Here is a 22,066-nt window from a genome sequence, read left to right as displayed (position 1 = left end):
TCCTTTCAAGCTTGGGAAAAAGACCCCTAAACCCAGACTTGGACCACGCACCCACTCCACTGAATAGCAGGCTAGTGATTTCTTTGCAATGCTTGCAGTTAGCCATTGATTCCTTCCAAACCACTCATTGTTGCAATTTCAAACTTGTGTAATGTTTATGTCCAATAGCCGATGAGCACCAATACGTTTTATGTATAATTTCTCTTCATATGACAAGGATTAAAAAAAAATTGCCAGTGTTAGCTTGCTAGCTAAGATTTTGAAAGTATGATGTTGACATAATCAGTCCAATCAAAGCTACGGTAGATAAAACGTGATTTGACATAATTTTATATGTGGCCAATGACCATGAGCCTTCTTGGATGGGCACTTCTAATGTAACCCTGCCATAGCAGCACCCAAGGGGCTTACATTTTCAAGCTCTCCCCATAGATTTTGCGGTGGTGTAGTGTCCCAATGAGTGATAGAACACTAAGCCAATCACAGGTGCAACTACAGAATATTACCAACCCCTATGCTCCATATGTTCTGCTGGCTGCCCAATCACCACAGGAAGCACTGAGCTAGGCTGAAACACCTGTTTGTATGGATGCTTTATTAACTCAATGATAAAACATTTTTATATTGTTTGCAAACTGATATGTGACGCATATTAGTGCCAAAATAACATGCAAAACAGGGACAACATTTTTTAAATAATATATATATTTTGTGGCGGGGGGAGGGCAAAATAGGCTCTGCCCCACCTGCCCTGAATGACGGGTCGCCACTGCCACTGATTGATTTTGGATATGTTTCAAGTTTCAGCAGCATCAAATCCTGTGCATTCTTCCAAGACGTCATCCCTTTTCAAAAGCCTAAGAGGCAGTTCTGTAAAAAGACAGGCTAGGTTTTTATTGATCAGTACAAGGTGAATAGGAAATACTCTGAGGTGTTTATGAGGACGCTTGGACCCTTGGAGTTGGACACAGATGGTCACCTTAGCCTGAAATGCTTGGTACAGTGCCTTCAGAAAGTATTCAGACCCCTTGAATTTTTCCACATTTTGTTAAGTTACAGCCTTATTTTAAAATTGATTCAATCGTTTTTTTCCCTCATCAATCTACACACAATACCCCATAATGACAAAGCAAAAACAGGTTTTTAGAAATGTTTGCTCATTTATATTAAAGAAAAAAACTGAAATATCACATTTACACAAGTATTCAGACCCTTTACTCAGTACTTTGTTGAAGCACCTTTGGCAGCGATTACAGCATCGAGTCTTCTTGGGTATGACGGTAAAAGCTTGGCACACCTGTACAGTACTTAGGGAGTTTAACCCATTCGTCTCTGCAGATTCTCTCAAGCTTTGTCAGGTTGGATGGAGAGCTTTGCTGCACAGCTATTTTCAGGTCTCTCCAGAGATATCCGATCGGGTTCAAGTCCACGCTCTGGCTGGGCCACTCAAGGACATTCAGAGACTTGTCCCGAAGCCACTCCTGCGTTGTCTTGACTGTGTGCTAAGGGTTGTTGTCCTGTTGGAAGGTGAACCTTCGCCCCAGTCTGAGGTCCTGAGCGCTCTGGAGCAGGTTTTCATCAAGGGTCTCTCTGTACTTTGCTCCGTTCATCTTTCCTCGATCCTGACTAGTCTCCCAGTCCCTGCTGCTGAAAAACATCCCCACAGCAGGGTTCTGGCAACACCATGCTTCACCGTAGGGATGGTGCCAGGTTTACTCCAGATGTGTCGCTTGGCATTCCAGCCAAAGAGTTACATTTTGGGTTAGTCAGACCAGAGAATCTTGTTTCTCATGGTCTGAGAGTCTTTAGGTGCCTTTTGGCAAACTGCAAGCAGGCTGTCATGTACCTTTTACTGAGGAGTGGCTTCCATCTGGCCACTCTACCATAAAGGCCTTATTGGTGGAGTGTTGCAGAGATGGTTTTCCTTCTGGAAAGTTCTCCCATCTCCACAGAGGAACTCTAGAGCTCTGTCAGAATGACCATCGGGTTCTTGGTCAAATCCCTGTCCAAGGCCCTTCTCCCCTGATTGCTCAGTTTGGCCGGGCAGCTAGCTCTAGGGACAGTCTTGGTGGTTCCAAACTTCTTCCATTTAAGAATGATGGAGGCCACTCTGTTCTTGGGGATCTTCAAAACCCTTCCCCAGATCTGTGCCTCAACACAATCCTGTCTTGGAGCTCAACAGACAATGTGTTTGACCTCATGGCTTGGTTTTTGCTCTGACATGCACTGTCAACGGTGGGAACTTACATAGACAAGTGTGTGCCTTTCCAAATCATATCCAATCAATTGAATTTACCACAGGTGGACCCCAATGAAGTTGGAGAAACATCTCAAGGATGATCAATGGAAACAGGATGCATGTGAGCTCAATTTCGAGTCTCATAGCAAAGGGTCTGAATACTTATGTAAATAAGGTATTCCTGTTTTTACTTTTTATACATTTGCAAACATTTTGAAAAACCTGTTTTCGCTTTGTCATTACGGCGTATTGTGTGTAGATTGCTGAGGATTTTTATTTATTTAATCAATTTTAGAATAAGGATGTAACGTAACAAAATGTGGAAAAAGTCAAGGGGTCTGCATACTTTCTGAAGGCACTATACTGGTCTGTATACTTGTCTATCAGACGCTAAGTAACCCTCCCTCACCTTTCTTTTAACTTGTGCCTTAGGGTGACAGTGAGACGTTTCAGAAACAATGGGAATTGTATAGGGTTATTGACTCACTGTATTAGGTATCTGGATAATATCTCTATCTGGATAATTATGTAATTTGTTCAACATTGTAATTGAAGACCTTCTTATGTTTCAGTAAAGTTGCCTTATGGGGGAGTCTTTGACATTAGGGTTATAGAACATGGATGAACTTCTGTGGGCCTATTGTTGTGTGTGTAAAATCTGTAAACAAAATTAATCTCTTAATACAAGAAATAGCCTAACTAATCAGCTGTCCAAAATAGCCTACTATCAGCCTCCGAATTGGACTAATTTGCGGGAACATGCGGATGATTGATTCTCATAGAAAGACAGCAGGCAAGAATGTAATTGAATTGTGAATCACTGGTGGAGTTCGTTTGCATGGCCCGATGCTCCGGTATGTTGGGGATTTCACTTAAAGGCCAATGGAATGGTGTAAAATGAGAACTCTGCTTACCCGGGGAACCGGGCCATGCAAAACGAGTTTGACCACTGGCGGTAGAAACGCCACCCCTTCAGATGCCGGTGGTACATTTAGGCTCCACGGAGGGAACAACACAACCTCTTTCGTACTGCTCAGTCAGAGCGACAGAAACGCCCTGACGGAGATAGATAGAGGGAGGGAATGAGTGAGTGTGAGAGAGAGAGAGAGAGAGAGAGAGAGAGAGCGACAGAGAGCGACACAGAGAGAGAGAGAGAGAGAGAGAGAGAGAGAGAGAGAGAGAGTGTAGCGGACAGAGAGCGATTGAAAGAGAAGTTTGTAGCCTACTGGATACATTTTGGTGGAGATAAATTGAAGCGGGAGGACAGGAAAAACGCAATATTGTTTTTGAGTAAATCAAAACTTTATTGGACGGCAAGGGAAGAAAGCAATTTTTAATAAATTATCACGGAATTATTGTGTTAGAGAGAGAGAGACAAAATTTATCATCCCGTTATCGAACAAATTGATCTGATGATCATGACGGCAGCTGTCGATATGAAACCGACATTAACCATCATAAAGTCTGAAAGAATGGACGGTGAGTAAAGCAACTTTTGTATTTTGACATATAACATTGTAATTACAGTTGCCTATGATCTCTCCGTATGTTTCATGTTGTGTGGCGAATAGCGGCTTGCATTTAAAACACGGGTCAACTTTTGTAAGGCAAATGCCATCCTATGTAGTGCAACATGTATCAGTGGAGGTAATAAGTATTTCCCTATGATAAAGCCATCATTTAGCCTAACGGGATATGTCCGTGTCCTATCGCGTCTTCACAATTGTTGTGCATGCAAAACATTAATTTGTTTATTGTGTAAACGAATAAGACACATTTTTTTGGATAAATGTTTGTGGATCCAGACAGTTGTTCTGGATAAAATAAGGGACAAGGGGAAATACATTATTACTCTTATGCAATTTAGTCTAAATGGAATCCCCGTTTACATAATTGTATTTCTTAATCGTCAGTCTCATGTTCTCAACATACCGGTGTCACACGGCTAGACTGTAAGCTAAAGCTGCAGCTGCTGAACCCTGCATTAGACTGACAATCATATTTCATGGATGAAGAGTTAATTTATGAGGAGGCATGATTTAATACATTAAAAAAAACAGGCGTATGTGACCAACAAAATTTGATTTGATTTGAAGAGTTAATTTATGAGGAGTCATGATTTAACTATTTAACCTATATGAACACTTAGTTCAACTATGGCAAAGAACATGAGACTAAAGCAAGCAGTATGACATTGTGCCTACTAGTGTTTGAAAAGTTCCTGTGTGTTTAAAAAATGATGTTAATTTGACAGTTGACACTTCTACTCAGTCATAAAAGGTTTGTTAATTTGAACACATTATTTATGGAGCTGTACAGTAGCCTTGTGCCTTTAGTATGTGCCTTTGGTGTATTTTTTTTCCTTTTCAAATGAGTTCCCTCTCTAGAGAGTCAGCCTTCTCTTTCATGCTGAGTAGATCTTGCCTTGCCGGGCACCTACTATCATAGTCCCATCTCCCTCCCTGGCCACCCAGAGTAGCCCCAGTCCAGGGAGGGCGTGTCATATCAGGCATGCTGCTGTCTGCATGGGAAACCACCACTGGTGCCCAGTCATCAGTACTACCCCTCTCCTTTCCCCCTCTCCTCTCCTCTCCTCTCCTCCTCGTGCTGAGTGGTTTAGCCAGAGTCTCAAGAGAGAACCAGAGGCAGACGGGGTTGATGAGTGTGCAGGCCTGAAGGCTGGATATCCTGCCTGTTGCCCGTAAGGCCAGGTCATGGTTGCACTGGGCTGGGTCATGGAGTGCAAGCCCACATAACACAGTGTTTGAGTCTGTATTTAGAATTCAGTGGTTTAATTCCCTTCAAAGTGACTCTGTTCTTTTACATTCAGAGTCAGGTTGATTTCACTCTTTCTTCCTTCATTGAGAGGGCTGACTGGGCTTTAATAGCTAACATTAGGCTAATATTCAAATCTCTACGTTTATGGCTTCAGAAGTGTGCCAGCTGTTAAGGTGGCAAAGGCTTGAGACGTCATGGAAACATGATACATACACTTCTCCGTAACCCGTTATGCAGAAAAATAGGAAGAAAGTGTAATGACTCCTTGAGGTGAAGCACCTCGCGTGCGCACGTACACACACACACGTACACACACACACACACACACACACACACACACACACACACACACACACACACACACACACACACACACACACACACACACACACACACACACACACACACACACACACACACACACACACACACACACACACTCATGGTAACGCACTCATATCAGAAAGTTGCTGATAGCTGCAGTGGGGTTGCCAAAACATACCGCTATCTTGCAAAGCCATTTCGCAATGCTAGCTTCCTCTGCCGACCGTGTGTACTGGGGTCAGGCTGTAGCTGCCAAGACTCTCTACATCAGACATACACATTACATCTACTCCTTCTCCGTTTCCGTGTAGCTAGCTTCTCTCATTGTAAATAGGACAGTAGACCAGTGGCCCACTGATGAAGTGAACCCTTCCTACTCCTTCTGATCAAAAGAGGAAATTGCGATGTTCCCCCATGGCTGAGTTATACTGAGTAGGCATGACAGAACATGACAGGATCTTTGTGAATGGTGGAAAGGGTTAAGTGAGCTATAGAGTGATGATACCTAGGCAGAGGATTTTGTTATTCTCTATCTATGTGCGCACACACACACACACACACACACACACACACACACACACACACACACACACACACACACACACACACACACACACACACACACACACACACACACACACACACACACACACACACACACACACACACACAGCAAGACAATAGGATACATCTCATTGTCTTGTTTATTTTTCTATCTTTGTGAAGGTGAAGTGAGTGTCAGTTTACTGAAGCTTTTTTCACTATATCCCACTGAGATCATTTATTTTAAGTGCCTACAGACTGTGGAGGTTAGGGGTGATCCCAAACAAAGCTGTTTATATACCAAAAAGCAGGTTCCTGAGTGTTACTGTATAAGTACTGACGTAGTAGATCCTTCATTCCCACACAGAAGTCAGATTTTTGGGGAATTTGAAATGAGTAGCGTCAATGATATATTGGGAAATACAAGTGAAAGATTTCTACAAGCAAGTGAATACTTGGCAATAAAGTGCTGCTATATTGAATTCAATTTGACTGTAAGCCCAGTCCAATGTAGAGCATGGTGCAGTAGCTGATTACTCAGTTTATCAAGTAGCCATAACAAAACGATAAAGCTAAGGAGTGGAGCTGCGAATGCTAAGATAAGTCCGATTCCTTCTGAAGATGGAGGGTGTTGGATTGCAAAATAACAGGGCCCCTTTTTCTGATTTCAAAAGAATGTAGCTCATGGCTTCTTTACAGTACTGTACTTACACTATTCCTACCACTCTGTATCGTGTATAAGGACATGTGCTTTCCTGTACTGACTGAGTCCTCCCTGCATGGTCTAGGATCCCTCTCTCTCTGTTCTTCAGGTCTGCAGGTCAGGGTTCATTGACTGAGAGGAATGTGTGTGGCAGGCAGGCCTGCTGGGTGCGAGTCTCCCTTTTATCCGGTTAAGACGCGGCTGCTTGTCTTAACTGGCATGCTGCACTACCGGGCCGGGCGGCTACACTCAGGGCCCCCTATGCCACCACATACCCATGTCACATACAGCCAGCCAGGGTCCACAACGGGCCAGGTGCCAGAGGCTGACGCCCGACTGTCCCTCCCCATTTTGGTGCCTGTTGGCATGGTGAGGAGTGTTTTCCTTCTGGGCAGGGTGGCTTAAATAAGCATGTGTCAGCTGAGGGCTGGTTTGACAGTGTCAGCACTCCTTCAGTAGTGCTGTGTAAAATGCAAAATGTGCCCGTGTTTGAGCCCGCCTGGCCGTTTGGCAGCTGTGCAAATAGCGGTGGGGCGATTCAGCCTCCTCTGATGTGGGTTGGCGCTGCTGGACCCAACAGAACAAACAGGTATGCTGAAGTCCATTTCACTTTGCCGAATCAAGCAATGGCCAACCAGGATGTTCGATCCAAAGCACTTTTTGGTGTCTTGTATTTGGTGCTTTGCCCATAGTAATTAGACAGTTTTTAGCTAAACAATGTCTCCATGATGCCAGGCTGCTGTTGTGCCCAGTGGGCACTGAATGCCCAGTCTCCTGAATGGGCCTCAGACTCATCTCATGTGGGGCAGATGTTTCAAAGGCTGGGCTGTTGGTAGAATGGTTGTCTATGAAGAGGAATACTTTACTACTGGCCACAATGACCCAGTGTCTCTGCTGTGAATGGGCTATGATGTCACCCTATAATATCATTAAATGGGTATCTCCTCCCTCCTCCTTCTCCTCCTTCATTCATTCATTCATCTGTCTGACCGTAGTCCTGCCCTGTTAATCTGTGAAATGTTATCGTGCGTGGGCAATATCGGGATGTCTCTCTTGTGACTACACGCATTAATTTAGCCTTTCAGAACTTAGTCATATAAAAGTAGGCGTGCTACCTTGTGATACATCAGTGTGCTAAATAGTAAGCATATGTGGAGAGAGAGCGCAAGAAAGGCATTTGAAGGTGTGGCACATACTGTAAGATGTGCTGAAAGCATAGGCATGTGTGGAATCGGGTTGAAAAATGTATTTGCTTGTACTCTAAATCTTTTTGAAGTCCTATAACGGTATGTGAACTTCTTGAAAGATGATTTCTTTAGACCTTGTCAAAAACAGAGTAGATTCATCTCTTGGAGTGTAGCCTTCACCAATAAGCCTTCTCGAGACGCCAACCAAAACAAAGAAACAGCATGTCCACGAGTTAGGAAAGAAGAAGTAACAAGCTTGAAGGTTTTTTACAGCCTCCCCCCTCTCATTCCTCCTCTCCCCCTCTCCTTCCTCTTTTCCATCCCCTCTGTGGGCCACATGAGCATCTCTCAGTCTAACATCACCTCAGGCCTTGATGTGGCGTCGGTCTGTCTCATCCCAGCCATCTGTCAGTCTCTGCTAATCCCTGAGTCACAGCACCCGCCACACCACCGCGTGCCACCGGCTGCCTCCTGCCGCCGCAGGCCCTTCCTCTCCCCATTACTCTACATTACTGTGCTGACTGGGAGAGCTAACTGGTGGGCTCCACGCTGCCTCACCAAACCATAGCTATGTCTGGAGGTGTGGCCAACCACCTCCCACACGTCCCACCATTCCCTGTGTGAAGCACTACATGTATTTCTGTCCCATACTGCTGTTTTACAGTTCCTCATCGGGAGGTTGTTTGCCCAGAGTAAACTATGCTTTGTCTGGTATAGACATCAATCTGGTGTCCTCCGAGGACGGCCCAGTCTTTTGCTTACGGCCAGTGGCGCAGATTTTCCTAATTCCCTTTTGTATGCATTTTCGGTTTTCTGCAGACCACCTGTTTTTGGAGTCAGCATGTGGGCTGCTTTTGTAATCAGGCTAGTAGTGAACGTCCCATGAGCCACAGACTGCACTTTAATGTATGTCAACCCTACTACATCAGAGGGGTATTGACAAGCAGGTCTGCTCTCCTTAGCAGAGAACAATAAGGAAAGCTGTGGCGAGGGAGGAGAGCTGTATGATGTAGGTGAGACTCTGTGGCGCTCTCACGTCGAGTGAGAGGCCTCAGTGATGCAGGCACAGTCAAATCGGAGGCACATGTGCTCTGCTCTGGCACCCCAAGGAAGAGAGGTTGGGGTTGGGGCTCAGGCTGTGGTTGGTTGGTTGGGAGTTGGGTGTTTGTAACAGCTGGATGCCTTAGCATTTTTATTTATTTATTTCACCTTTATTTAACCAGGTAGGCCAGTTGAGAACAAGTTCTCATTTACAACTGCGACCTGGCTCCTTCTCTCTCTTTCTTCATATCTGCATATTTTGGATGTAGTGAGAGGTCTGGCCTGGCAATCTCCAGACTGAGTGTTGCTAATAACAGTTACTGTGGGCATCTGGAGGAGTCCCAAGGGCCCATCCTAATGAGAACTTGTCTTTGACACCGTTCACTTCCACCACTAAAGAGCTGCTGGGACACAGTCCACTGGCAGTTTCTCATAAAACCACATTAAGAGGTCTCTCTACGTGCTCCTCCCTCAACACTCAGACCTCAGACTCCAGTGTGTTTTTATGGGAACCTCTGAGGAATAAATTACAAATAGTGAGTAAATGACAACATTCTTTTAGAAAGACTAATTTCTTGCGTCATGTTTACTCACGTCAAGAGGAACACAATGTTAAGTCCAGTCATTCTTTGACAGTGTGAGTCACATCTACTCAATGTTTTGCCTATACCTGCATTTGGATGAGTGTGTGAGTGAGTGTAAGGGTTTGTACGCTTGCGTGCATATTTTCCATGAGTTGCTGTTATCTCTTACACATCATTTGATCAGCACACACAGCTATATCTCTCTGAAGTGTTGCATTGCATCAAAAACCACCTATATTGAGATAGAGGTAAAAAAAAGTAACCAGACGTTTGATATGTTGTACAAACACTAATTTCAACTCGAAAACAACACTGTTCCATCCAAAATAGAGAGTAATTCAACTATTTGACCTCCAACCATTTTCTAAGGGGGCCACAGCCATTTTCGGTCACACTAAAGGCACACAAGAAAGCTGTGAGAAACACATTAGTGATTGTAAAACACCAGAGGAATGTATGGTACGCAACATGAAAACAATGTGGTCTGCAGGGAATTTATTTATCCACTATCCATCTGTCGCCCATGCTTTAGAATGTGCAGAGTGCATTAAGCTGTGTGATGTAGAATTGTATCCATGGCTCATAGTGTTTGTGTGCGTAGAATGTCACAAAGAGAACTGTTGAATGAATGAATATTCCATTAATATGACAGATTCCCCCTACTTTCAGTCGGTATCGCTTCCCGCCATATTTCAGAATGGTGTCAGGAAACTGTACTCACGGAATGTTGCAGTTTAGACTGAAAAGGGGCCAGGCACGGTGGGTTTGTTAGAAGAATGCAAGCGAGCAGGTAAACTGTTTGTCAGATATTTTGTGTGTTTGCTTTAACGCCTAAACAGTTCCCTCAGAGCATCCCCTGTGTGTTTACAGCAGGGCTGGGGCCAGGGAAAGCTGCTACATGCCGCTAATCTCACACCACCTGCTCTGCTCTCTAGCATGTACTCTAACAGCTAACCAGAGCCCTGGTTAACTCACAAACAACATAGAACAGACTTCTCCTGCTTTTATCCCTTGTTCCTTGCCTTGGGTGGATTGGAGGGTTGTGAAATGCTGAAATGTGTTGTAGGTGTTTTTCATAGAGAGTTGGGGCATTGCACAATCTGTGTATGTAGTTTTGCAGAGTGAGACATTTTGTAACCCAGTCGTCACTTCTATTTTGAAGACGCATAAAACCATCTGCTCTTTCTCTATGATTGAAGCATTGAGTGTATGATCGTGAGCAGCATAGATGGTGACCATGAGCCATTAGTAAGAGCTTTGTCTCAGTTTTATCCCTTCTGCAGAAAGCAGGGAATTTCCACCGGCTTTCAAGAGAAATACACTCCACCAGGCATAGACAGCGATCAATTGAAAAAGGCAGCTAATGTTATCACGCAAGAACTAAGACTGGTAAACAATATGGAGTTAATGCACTTACTACACATCAGAAACTAATGTCATTTCAAAGATAGAGACGAGAGAGAAAGAGAGAAGAGCAGCTATGGGGCATTAGTCTCTGTTAGCATCAGAGTGGTGTTCCTTGAGAGCTATGTGTTTTGTTGTAAAGAGAGACAGACAGACTGAAGAGTAGTTACAGGTCTGGTCAACAGTAGTAGTAGTTACAGGTCTGGTCAACAGTAGTAGTAGCTACGGGTCTGGTCAACAGTAGTAGTAGATACAGGTCTGGTCAACAGTAGTAGTAGTTACAGGTCTGGTCAACAGTAGTAGTAGTTACAGGTCTGGTCAACAGTAGTAGTAGCTATAGGTCTGGTCAACAGTAGTAGTAGTTACAGGTCTGGTCATCAGTAGTAGTAGTTACAGGTCTGGTCAACAGTAGTAGTAGTTATAGTAGTATTTACAGGTCTGGTCAACAGTTGTAGTAGTTACGGGTCTGGTCAACAGTAATAGTAGTTACAAGTCTGGTCAACAGTAGTAATAGTTACAGGTCTGGTCAACAGTAGTAGTAGTTACAGGTCTGGTCAACAGTAGTAGTAGTTACAGGTCTGGTCAATGGTAGTAGTAGTTACAGGTCTGGTCAACAGTAGTAGTAGTTACAGGTCTGGTCAACAGTAGTAGTAGTTATAGTAGTATTTACAGGTCTGGTCAACAGTAGTAGTAGTTACGGGTCTGGTCAACAGTAGTAGTATTTATAGTAGTATTTACAGGTCTGGTCAACAGTAGTAGTAGTTTCAGGTCTGGTCAACAGTAGTAGTAGTTACAGGTCTGGTCAACAGTAGTAATAGTTATAGTAGTATTTACAGGTCTGGTCAACAGTAGTAGTAGTTACAGGTCTGGTCAACAGTAGTAGTAGTTATAGTAGTATTTACAGTTCTGATCAACAGTAGTAGTAGTTACGGGTCTGGTCAACAGTAGTAGTAGTTATAGTAGTAGTTATAGTTGTAGTTATGGGTCTGGTCAACAGTAGTAGTAGTTACAGGTCTGGTCAACAGTAGTAGTAGTTATGGGTCTGGTCAACGGTAGTAGTAGTCACAGGTCTGGTCAACATTAGTAGTATTTTTTTATTTTATTTCACCTTTATTTAACCAGGTAGGCTAGTTGAGAACAAGTTCTCATTTGCAACTGCGACCTGGCCAAGCAAAGCAGTTCGACACATACAAGAACACAGAGTTACACATGGCACATGGCATTGAAGCTCATCTGGAGGTTAGTTAACAGTGTCCAAAGAAGAGCCAGAAGTTTACAGAATGGTGTTGTCAGCGTAGAGGACATTCAAAGAATCACCAGCAGCAAGAGCGACATCATTGATGTATACAGAGAAGAGAGTCGGCCCGAGAATTGAACCCTGTTGCACCCCCATAGAGACTGCCAGATGTTCGGACAACAGGCCTTCCGATTTGACACACTGAACTCTATCAGAGAAGTAGTTGGTCAACCATGCGAGGCAATCATTTGAGAAACCAAGGCTGTTGAGTCTGCCAATAAGTATGTTGTGATTGACAGAGTCGAAAGCCTTAGCCAGGTCGATGAATATGGCTGCATAGTAATGTCTCTTATTGATGGCGGTTATGATATCGTTTAGGACCTTGAGCGTGGCTGAGGTGCACCCATGACCAGCTCTGAAACCAGATTGCATAGCGGAGAAGGTACGGTGGGATTCGAAGTGGTCCGTAATCTGTTTGTTAACTTTGCCTTCGAAGACCTTAGAAAGGCAGAGTAGGATAGATATAGGTCTGTAGCAGTTTGGGTCTAGAGTGTCTCCCCCTTTGAAGAGGGGGATGACCGTGGCAGCTTTCCAATCTTTGGGAATCTCAGACGATACGAAAGAGAGGTTGAACAGGCTAGTAATAGGGGTTGCAACAATTTCGGCAGATAATTTTTGAAAGAGAGGGTCCAGATAGTCTAGCCCGGCTGATTTGTAGGGGTCCAGATTGTCAGCTAGTAATTACGGGTTTGTTTCAACAGTAGTAGTAGTTACAAGTCTGGTCAACAGTAGTAGTAGCTATAGTTGTAGTTATGGGTCTAGTCAACAGTAGTAGTAGTTACTGGTCTGGTCAACAGTATCAGTAGTTACAGCACTGGTCAACAGTAGTAGTAGTTACAAGTCTGGTCAACAGTAGTAGTAGCTATAGTTGTAGTTATGGGTCTGGTCAACAGTAGTAGTAGTTACAAGTCTGGTCAACAGCAGTAGTAGCTATAGTTGTAGTTATGGGTCTGGTCAACAGTAGTAGTAGTTACAGGTCTGGTCAAAAGTAGAAGTAGTTACGGGTCTGGCCAACAGTGGTAGTAGTTACAAGTCTGGTCATCAGCAGTAGTAGTAGTTATGGGTCTGGTCAACAGTAGTAGTTGTAACAGGCCTGGTCAACAGTAGTAGTAGTTACGGGTCTGGTCAACAGTAGTAGTAGTTACAGGTCTGGTAAACAGTAGTAGTAGTTACAGGTCTGGTCAACAGTAGTAGTAATAACAGGTCTGGTGGTCAACAGTAGTAGTGCTTATGGGTCTGGTCAACAGTAGTAGTAGTTAATGGTCTGGTCAACGGTAGTAGTAGTTACAAATCTGGTCAACAGTAGTAATAGTTAATGGTCTGGTCAACGGTAGTAGTAGTTACAAATCTGGTCAACAGTAGTAGTAGTTAATGGTCTGGTCAACGGTAGTAGTAGTTACAAATCTCGTCAACAGTAGTAGTGGTTACGGGTCTGGTCAACAGTAGTAGTAGTTACAATTATGGTCAACAGTAGTAGTATTTCCAGGTCTTGTCAACAGTAGTATTATTTACAAGTCTGGTCAACAGTTATAGTAGTTACGAGTCTGGTCAACAGTAGTAGTAGTTACGGGTCTGGTCAAAAGTAGTAGTAGTTACAGGTCTTGTCAACAGTAGTAGTAGTTACAGGTCTGGTCAACAGTGGTAGCAGTCATGGGTCTGGTCAACAGTAGTAGTAGTACCAAGTCTGGTCAACAGCAGTAGTATTTACAGGTCTGGTCAACAGTAGTAGTAGTTACAAGTCTGGTTAAAAGTAGTAGTGGTTACAGGTCTGGTCAACAGTAGTGGTAGTAGTTACAGGTCTGGTCAACAGTAGTAGTAGTTACAGGTCTGGTCAACAGTAGTAGTAGTTACAGGTCTGGTCAACAGTAGTAGTATTTACTGGTCTGGTCAACAGTAGTGGTAGTAGTTACAGGTCTGGTAAACAGTAGTAGTAGTTACAAGTCTGGTCAACAGTCGTAGTAGTTGCAAGTCTTGTCAACAGTAGTAGTAGTTGCAAGTCTGGTCAACAGTTGTAGTAGTTACGGGTCTGGTCAACAGTAGTAGTAGTTACAGGTCTGGTCAACTGTAGTAGTAGTTACGGGTCTGGTCAACAGTAGTAGTATTTACTTGTCTGGTCAACAGTAGTAGTAGTTACAGGTCCGGGTAACAGTAGTAGTAGTTACTTGTCTCGTCAACAGTAGTATTAGTAACTGGTTTGGTCAACAGTAGTAGTAGTTACGCTTCTGGTCAACAGTAGTAGTATTTACAGGGCTGGTCAACAGTAGTAGTAGTTACGGGTCTGGTCAACAGTAGTAGTAGTTACAGGTCTGGTCAACAGTAGTAGTAGTTACAGGTCTGGATAACAGTAGTAGTAGTTACTTGTCTCGTCAACAGTAGTATTAGTAACTGGTTTGGTCAACAGTAGTAGTAGTTACGCTTCTGGTCAACAGTAGTAGTATTTACAGGTCTGGTCAACAGTAGTAGTATTTACACATCTGGTCAACAGTAGTAGTAGTTACGGGTCTGGTCAACAGTAGTAGTAGTTAAAGGTCTGGTTAACAGTAGTAGTAGTTCCTTCTCTCGTCAACAGTAGTAGTAGTAACTGGTTTGGTCAACAGTAGTAGTAGTTAATGGTCTGGTCAAGGGTAGTAGTAGTTACAAGTCTGGTCAACAGTAGTAGTAGTTACAGGTCTGGTCAACAGTAGTAGTAGTTATGGGTCTTGTCAACTGTACTAGTTGTTAATATTCTGGTCAATGGTAGTAGTAGTTACAAATCTGGTCAACAGTAGTAGTGGTTACGGGTCTGGTCAACGGTAGTAGTAGTAACAAATCTGGTCCACAGTAGTAGTAGTTACAAGTCTGGTCAACAGCAGTAGTATTTACAGGTCTTGTCAACAATAGTAGTATTTACAAGTCTGGTCAACAGTTATAGTAGTTACGAGTCTGGTCAACAGTAGTAGTAGTTACGGGTCTGGTCAACAGTAGTAGTAGTTACAGGTCTTGTCAACAGTAGTAGTAGATACAGGTCTGGTCAACAGTTGTAGTAGTTACAGGTCTTGTCAACAGTAGTAGTAGTTGCAAGTCTGGTCAACAGTTATAGTAGTAGTTACGAGTCTGGTCAACACTAGTAGTAGTTACGGGTCTGGTCAACAGTAGTAGTTACAGGTCTGGTCAACAGTGGTAGCAGTCACGGGTCTGGTCAACAGTAGTAGTAGTTACAGGTCTGGTCAACAGTGGTAGCAGTCACGGTCTGGTCAACAGTAGTAGTAGTACCAAGTCTGGTCAACAGCAGTAGTATTTACAGGTCTGGTCAACAGTAGTAGTAGTTATAGTAGTATTTACAGGTCTGGTCAACAGTAGTAGTAGTTACAGGTCTTGTCAACAGTAGTAGTATTTACAAGTCTGGTCAACAGTAGTAGTATTTACGGGTCTGGTCAACAGTAGTAGTAGTTACAAGTCTGGTCAACAGTAGTAGTAGTTACAAATCTGGTCAACAGCAGTAGTATTTACAGGTCTGGTCAACAGTAGTAGTAGTTACAAGTCTGGTCAACAGTAGTAGTAGTTACAGGTCTGGTCAACAGTAGTAGTAGTTACAGGTCTGGTCAACAGTAGTAGTAGTTACAAGTCTGGTCAACAGTAGTAGTAGTTACAGGTCTGGTCAACAGTAGTAGTAGTTACAGGTCTGGTCAACAGTAGTAGTAGTACAAGTCTGGTCAACAGTAGTGGTAGTAACAGGTCTGGTCAACAGTAGTAGTAGTTACAGGACTGGTCAACAGTAGTAGTAGTTTCAAGTCTAGTCAACAGTAGTAGTAGTTATAGTAGTAGTTACGGGTCTGGTCAACAGTAGTAGTAGTTACAAGTCTGGTCAACAGTAGTAATAGTTACAGGTCTGGTCAACAGTATTAGTAGTTACAGGTCTGTCAACAGTAGTAGTAGTTACAAGTCTGGTCAACAGTAGTAGTAGTTACAGGTCTGGTCAACAGACGTAGTAGTTATGGGTCTGGTGAACAGTAGTTGTAGTTACAAGTCTGGTCAACAGTAGTTGTAGTAACAAGTCTGGTCGACAGTAGTAGTAGTTACAGGTCTGGTCAACAGACGTAGTAGTTATGGGTCTGGTGAACAGTAGTTGTAGTTACAAGTCTGGTCAACAGTAGTTGTAGTAACAAGTCTGGTCGACAGTAGTAGTAGTTACAGGTCTGGTCTGGAGGCTGAGCACCACAGGCTTGTGAAGGGAGAGGACGCACAGCAGACAGTGGTGGAGCCCTAAGAATAGCAACTCTGTTTCAACAGGATGCAATGGACGGCTAGATGGATGGGGGGATAGCCCCAGCCTGTGACCTCAGAGCAGCGCCTGGGCTGGCCCTCATCTGGCCCTGGCCCACTGTCGGTCCTGCTGTAACACCACTACTCTACCGGCCCGGCAGCCTCCTCTAGCGAGTGGCAAGCGGCCACTTCTATTCCTGTCTCTGGCCCTGGCCCTCACATGGATATCCAAATAGTGACAGAACAAGCGGACCTCTCAGGACTTAGAGTGCCCTCTGACCCCCCCCCCCCTTCCCCACCACTTATTTCCCCTGCTGCTCTACTCTGCAGGGCTGAATGCTCTCTCTTTAACTCAGCGGGGTTTATGACCCCGTGCTCCCAGACTGGGACTGATACAAATCTCCATCAAAGCCTCTCTCAGATAGCAGCGTCACCTCTGGACAGGGGGTCCCTGAGTTGGTAGGACCCCCTGGTGGTACCCACCACCGCTGCCTAATAAACCATAAAGCCTCAGAGGGATATTTTCGGTAAAGGGGTTAACCTGGGTTGGCCCTGAAAGGCCCAACCCGCTCAACCCACCTCTCACCTCTCTCTAGCTCTCTCTGGGAAGTGACACCTTAGCCTCAGGAAGTGGACTCAGTCGCATAAATATAGCCGTACCACCCACAAAGCGCTGTAGAGAGAGAGAAGGAGAAAGACAGGTGTATTGTCAGCCAAAGATGTTAATCTCACATTAGACTGAAATAAATCAGACCTTTATGGCTTTAAAAGCATTTCACTGCTGAAATATCTGGCAGTCCACTGAATAGCCCCGTAGACGTCCTCCCTTCTTTGATCGCACACCAACTCTCTTTCTCTCTCACACACAATGACAGACCTAAATGGACACACACACATTCATACACACTCAGTCTAGGACTATTTATAGCCACATGATAGCACAGTGCTTCTTTCTCCCATTGTGTCGGTAGAAGTTTCCTGCTCCATGCATGTCGTTGCATCATCTGAAGCAGAGGCAGCATCATAGCAGGGGGTTTATGAATGAACACAGCAGTCTCAGCCAGAGGCAGGGAGATGGCACCATTCCCACTCTGATGTCAGACAGAGGGAGCACTCTGAGGCCTCCCTTTTCATTCATTCATCTCCCCCCAGTCAGTCCTGTGATCGACTCACATTACAGCTCAATGACTCATCCTTCCACTCTCCCTCCACTCCACTCACCTCACCCACCCTACCCCACCCTGACTTGCTATGCCCCGCACCATCCCCACCACGGTTCCTTAGGGCCATGGCCCCGGCCGCAAGATTTCACATCCTCTCTCCGGCGCATAGGCGAAGAAGGCTAATAATTCGGTTCACGTGTGTCTCCCTCCTCCTGTTCCTTGCTGCTAATAGACCTGAGCGCCAGAGGTGTGGACTGGAACCTTTGTCTGCAGGGAAGGTTAGGAGTGGGGGAAGAGGGATGCTTTTCCGGCACGCACAGCATTTATTCAGTGGGCGTCTCTGGGGACAGATATCATTGTGGAGCTCTGCACACCAACCAGTGACTATCAATATATTTTACAGTAAATCTACAGGACATCTCTCTCCCACTGTCTGTCAATGATAATATAGTCCCATTTTGCATACCATTTCTAATAAATAATTGAATGATCCATATTTTTTCCTAATTGGTAGGCAATAAGACTATTTACCATAAGCCACATGCAGGCACGGTCCTCCCTCTCTCCACTGTAATCTAAGTTGTGGGTGTCATAGATCACCAATCTTACCCTTCTCCTGTCATAATCACAATACATATTAAACCCAATCACACTGTCAGTCCACTAAATGGATGGGTCTTATCCTAAGATAGACTACCACTCTGTGTGTGAAGGTGGCTCGCAGATGCTTAAGTCTCAGTGATACTGACCCTGCCCAACCTGCCCTAATCAGACTCCCAGGCATTGAAACCATATCAGGGCCTCATAATTTAGCAGAGACACCATACCCAAGCCAGCCTCCCCAGTTATTAGATGTACAGTACATTAGCTATCTTACAGAGAACTGCATGGGTCGTTTAGAGAGGGAGTGAGTACCATTCACAGTATACTGTATGAAATGTAATCATTTGTAATGTGTAAGACAGAATCAAATTCAGTTCAGTCTATAGGAGTTTCATGCACCAGGAAATATCATGTTGAAGTTAAAACATGAATGTTGTGCAGTTCAGACACACTCACAATGGTTAAGTTATAACCAATATGAGTCTTATCTGGGGTTTAAAACTGCCTGTTTCAGCTGGTGGGCGTCTGTACAATATGAACCCCCACCTGCTCACCCAGAGGGAGCTCTGTATCTTTGATGGGGCCCTGGTTTTAAGACAGCTTTAGGCCTGCGAAGCCCAGCGTGGGGATGGCGAGAGGGCAGCGCGAGCTGGTTCCAAAGTGCAGACAAACTCCACTCTATCCATGTAAAATAAACTTCAACATTCTCTCAGTCTTTGTCTTTGATATCAAAGCCCAGGCACAGTCTGACTCTGAGCAAGCTCCATCTCATCTCAGCCAGCGATCGCTCTCCACTAGCGCTATCTAACCCTACGTAGTTACTCAACAACCAGCCGTCTCGGTGGAGATGGTCAAGACGACCGTGCAGTCAGGGACATGGTGGACGCTATACAGTCAGGTCTCATTTTATTTTAATTTCAGAATGGGCCTTGTCTGACAATAGTCTCTTCAGTCTTTTGTAATATGATACTAAAATAGCATGATACGGTAGAAATGCATAACCAAGCCAATAGAGTGGTTACTGTAATATGTAGTATAATCAGGACTTCCAAATGGAGAGAGAGGGAGCATGGAGGCCTAATCGAATCACATACCGGCAGTGTTATGGTTCGCTTCCATTTGGGCACTCTGCATAATTTGGCCTGTCAGCTTCCAGCGGTTAGACAGAGAGAGAGAGAGAGAGCCTTGGGTTCCAGACAGGCAGCGTTGAGTTACAGTTCCACAGAGGAACGACAGCTGTTGTGCATTCCAGACGAAGTCGGGAACGTTGATGAGCAGTGAAAACACGCATGAACTGCACATCGCCACGGCCTCCCCTTCGCTGGGCTGGCAGATCAAACCAGGGCAGAGATGCCAGAACATTTATGGTGTTGAGAGACAGCAGAGGGGTGACAAAACGTCTCCAGCCTCCCTCCGGGCCTGCTTGTGATCTGGTAGTTTACCTCACACGGCGAGAGGTGATAGAGACAGAGTGACATACAGCCGTGGTAATCATTTATGCCTTTCTTTGTTATGAAATGTGGCGATTTATATATTCATTCACAGAAGACTGTCACAGTCATTGTCTGTCTGTCTGTCTGTGTTTGTCTCGCTCTCTCTCTTTCCATGTCTTAGTTTTGTCTGTTGCTGTCTTGATCCAAGTAAAATTTTAGCACTCTAGTCTAGCGCTCCTGCCCTGGGGGCTTTCCCTCTCCGCCTCCCTCCACCCCTCTGTAGCCTGGTAGAGTCTAATTAGATCAATGCGAGTCATCAGGCACTGTTTAACGCCATCAAAGAGTACTCTCTCTCATGCTGGGTGCCCACTGGCTGTGAGGGGAGAACAGTGGGCCTGTGTGTCCGGGACCACAGAGACACTCACCCTCCACCCACCCCCCTCGACCCCTTACCCCCACCCCCTCCAGCCTGGCAGGGCTTAGGGTGACATCATCACCTCGTCCCTGACCTCTGGGGGGAAGGGGGCATAAGAGGTCACAGTGATAGGTATCATCCCCACTCTGTGAGTCCTACCCACTGGGTCCCCAGTGAGAATGGCTTCTACCTTGTCCATATGTGAGGCATTCATGTATTATATTGCCAAACAAACAACTCTTTGCTTTGAGGAACTTGGACAACACGGACAGCGGAAGCTGGAGCATGTGTTGTTGGTGTGCACGCGTATGTGACCAAAGCGTTAGCGGCAGCTGCCATAGTATAATTGATTCTCTCCCAAGTCGATACACTGTCTGTCTGGACAGGATGTAATTGTTCAGCCAAGTGCTTCATCACGGTGGCTGTGTGTGTGTGTGTGTGTGTGTGTGTGTGTGTGTGTGTGTGTGTGTGTGTGTGTGTGTGTGTGTGTGTGTGTGTGTGTGTGTGTGTGTGTGTGTGTGTGTGGCCCTGTGTTCTGTGCGCTGAGTCTGACTGCTAGTCTCTCTCTCCTGTGTGACTGACAGATCTGGAGTGTGGAGACGTGCCCCTGCTCACTCCAGGGAGTAAAGAGATGATGTCTCAGGCTCTGAAGGACACGTTCAGCGGCTTCACAAAGGAACAGCAACGACTGGCCATTCCCAAAGGTAAAGCACTTAAACAAGGGCTTACTTTCTCTTTCTGTGTCTCTCTCTCTCTTTCCCTTCCTATGTCTCACTTTACATGCATATTTTTTGATTACCCACTGTGACATATTTCCCTACACACACTCAAAATCTAAACCCCTCCTCTCAGTATGACTAAAGATAGCTAAGTGGTGACATTATATACAAAATGACAGATTGAGTGTATTGGTTGTCAGACAGACTGTAGGATTTAGAGAAAGCCGGGGTAGAGAGACAGAGATAAATTATTCATGATTGTTCTTCGATTGAGGCATACCACAGAGTTTACCATTTTGATATTATAGGATGCAGCATGTCTATGTTTGGTTTCCCCAGTCCAGCCCTCCCAGCCAGTCTGCAAATAGCTGGGGTTTCACTGTCAGTCTATTGTTAGTATCACCACTTATCTGTACCACCTCACCTCTTACCTCTAACAGCAGCAGCAGCACGTCTAAAATATGACCCACTGAAACTGCTAATGAAAATGAATGCGCTACAGAAATGGCTCTGTGGCCTGATAATACCTCACCTCTATTATAATTCACGAGATGGTAGATTAAAACAGAGTGGAGTGGAGGTTTCTTGTCACCATGTGTATGACTGTGACCTCAGGTAGCCCTTCAGTGACATGTCCCTCCCTCTCCCCCCATGTCCCTCTCAGACCCCAGGCAGTGGACAGAGAGCCACGTGGGAGAGTGGCTGACGTGGACGGTGAACGAGTTCAGCCTGAAGAGCGTGGACTTCCACAAGTTCTGTATGAACGGGGCCAGTATGTGTGCCCTGGGGAAGGAACGCTTCCTGGATCTAGCACCTGACTATGTGGGCGACATCCTCTGGGAACATCTAGAGATGCTTCAGAAAGGTAGGCCCAGGCTGTAGCATGATGTACTACAGTACACATAATGCTCTGTACAACATACCAATCGGGGTTGGGCTCAATTAGAATTGAAGGCAGTCAATTCAGGTAGGGATATTAATAACAAATTCAGAAATGTCCAAAATATTGATATAAATAGCTTCTAGTTTTCAGTTCATTGAGAAGTCATTGAAAATAAATGCCCTTTTCAGAATATTGAATTACAATTTTTGTTTACTTCCTGAAATGACTGCCTTCAATTCAAAATTGAGCCCAACCCTGGTATCAATCATAAGCCTCAGAAATGCCTACTGTACCTATCACATTAGCTGTAGTGTGTGTTGAAGCACAGCATTGCCGCTGTAGTCTCTTTGTGCAAAACGGTTTCAAGTGTTAGCGCTGTTAGCATTTACATGGTAATCTGAGATGAAGAGGAAGACCTCCGTTTCCTCCTGGTCATTAATATTTAATCAGCCAGGCCCAACCATACTGAATGCAGTGTGTTTACGACTGTTAAAGGATACATTAAATC

The 22,066-nt window shown here is 44.7% G+C and overlaps 1 protein-coding gene across 3 annotated transcripts in view; it reads left to right on the top strand.

The window, feature by feature from the left end:
• Positions 1 to 22,066, top strand: part of LOC106581098 (protein C-ets-1) — a 47,690-nt gene that overhangs the window by 12,197 nt on the left and 13,427 nt on the right. For 2 of the 3 annotated variants that reach the window (XM_014162824.2, XM_045703862.1), the window contains exons 4-5: positions 20,541 to 20,660; positions 21,340 to 21,540. In XM_014162824.2, the coding sequence (XP_014018299.1) occupies positions 20,541 to 20,660; positions 21,340 to 21,540 (321 nt within the window). Of the gene's footprint in view, positions 1 to 3,256; positions 3,719 to 20,540; positions 20,661 to 21,339; positions 21,541 to 22,066 lie in introns of those variants that run through there. The other variant, XM_014162825.2, reaches the window with a different exon arrangement.

Source organism: Salmo salar, chromosome ssa20 (genome assembly GCF_905237065.1).
Source record: "Salmo salar chromosome ssa20, Ssal_v3.1, whole genome shotgun sequence".
NCBI lineage: Eukaryota > Metazoa > Chordata > Actinopteri > Salmoniformes > Salmonidae > Salmo > Salmo salar.
The sequence above is the reverse complement of the archived record's forward strand: the minus strand, read 5'-3'. Positions and strand labels throughout refer to the sequence as shown.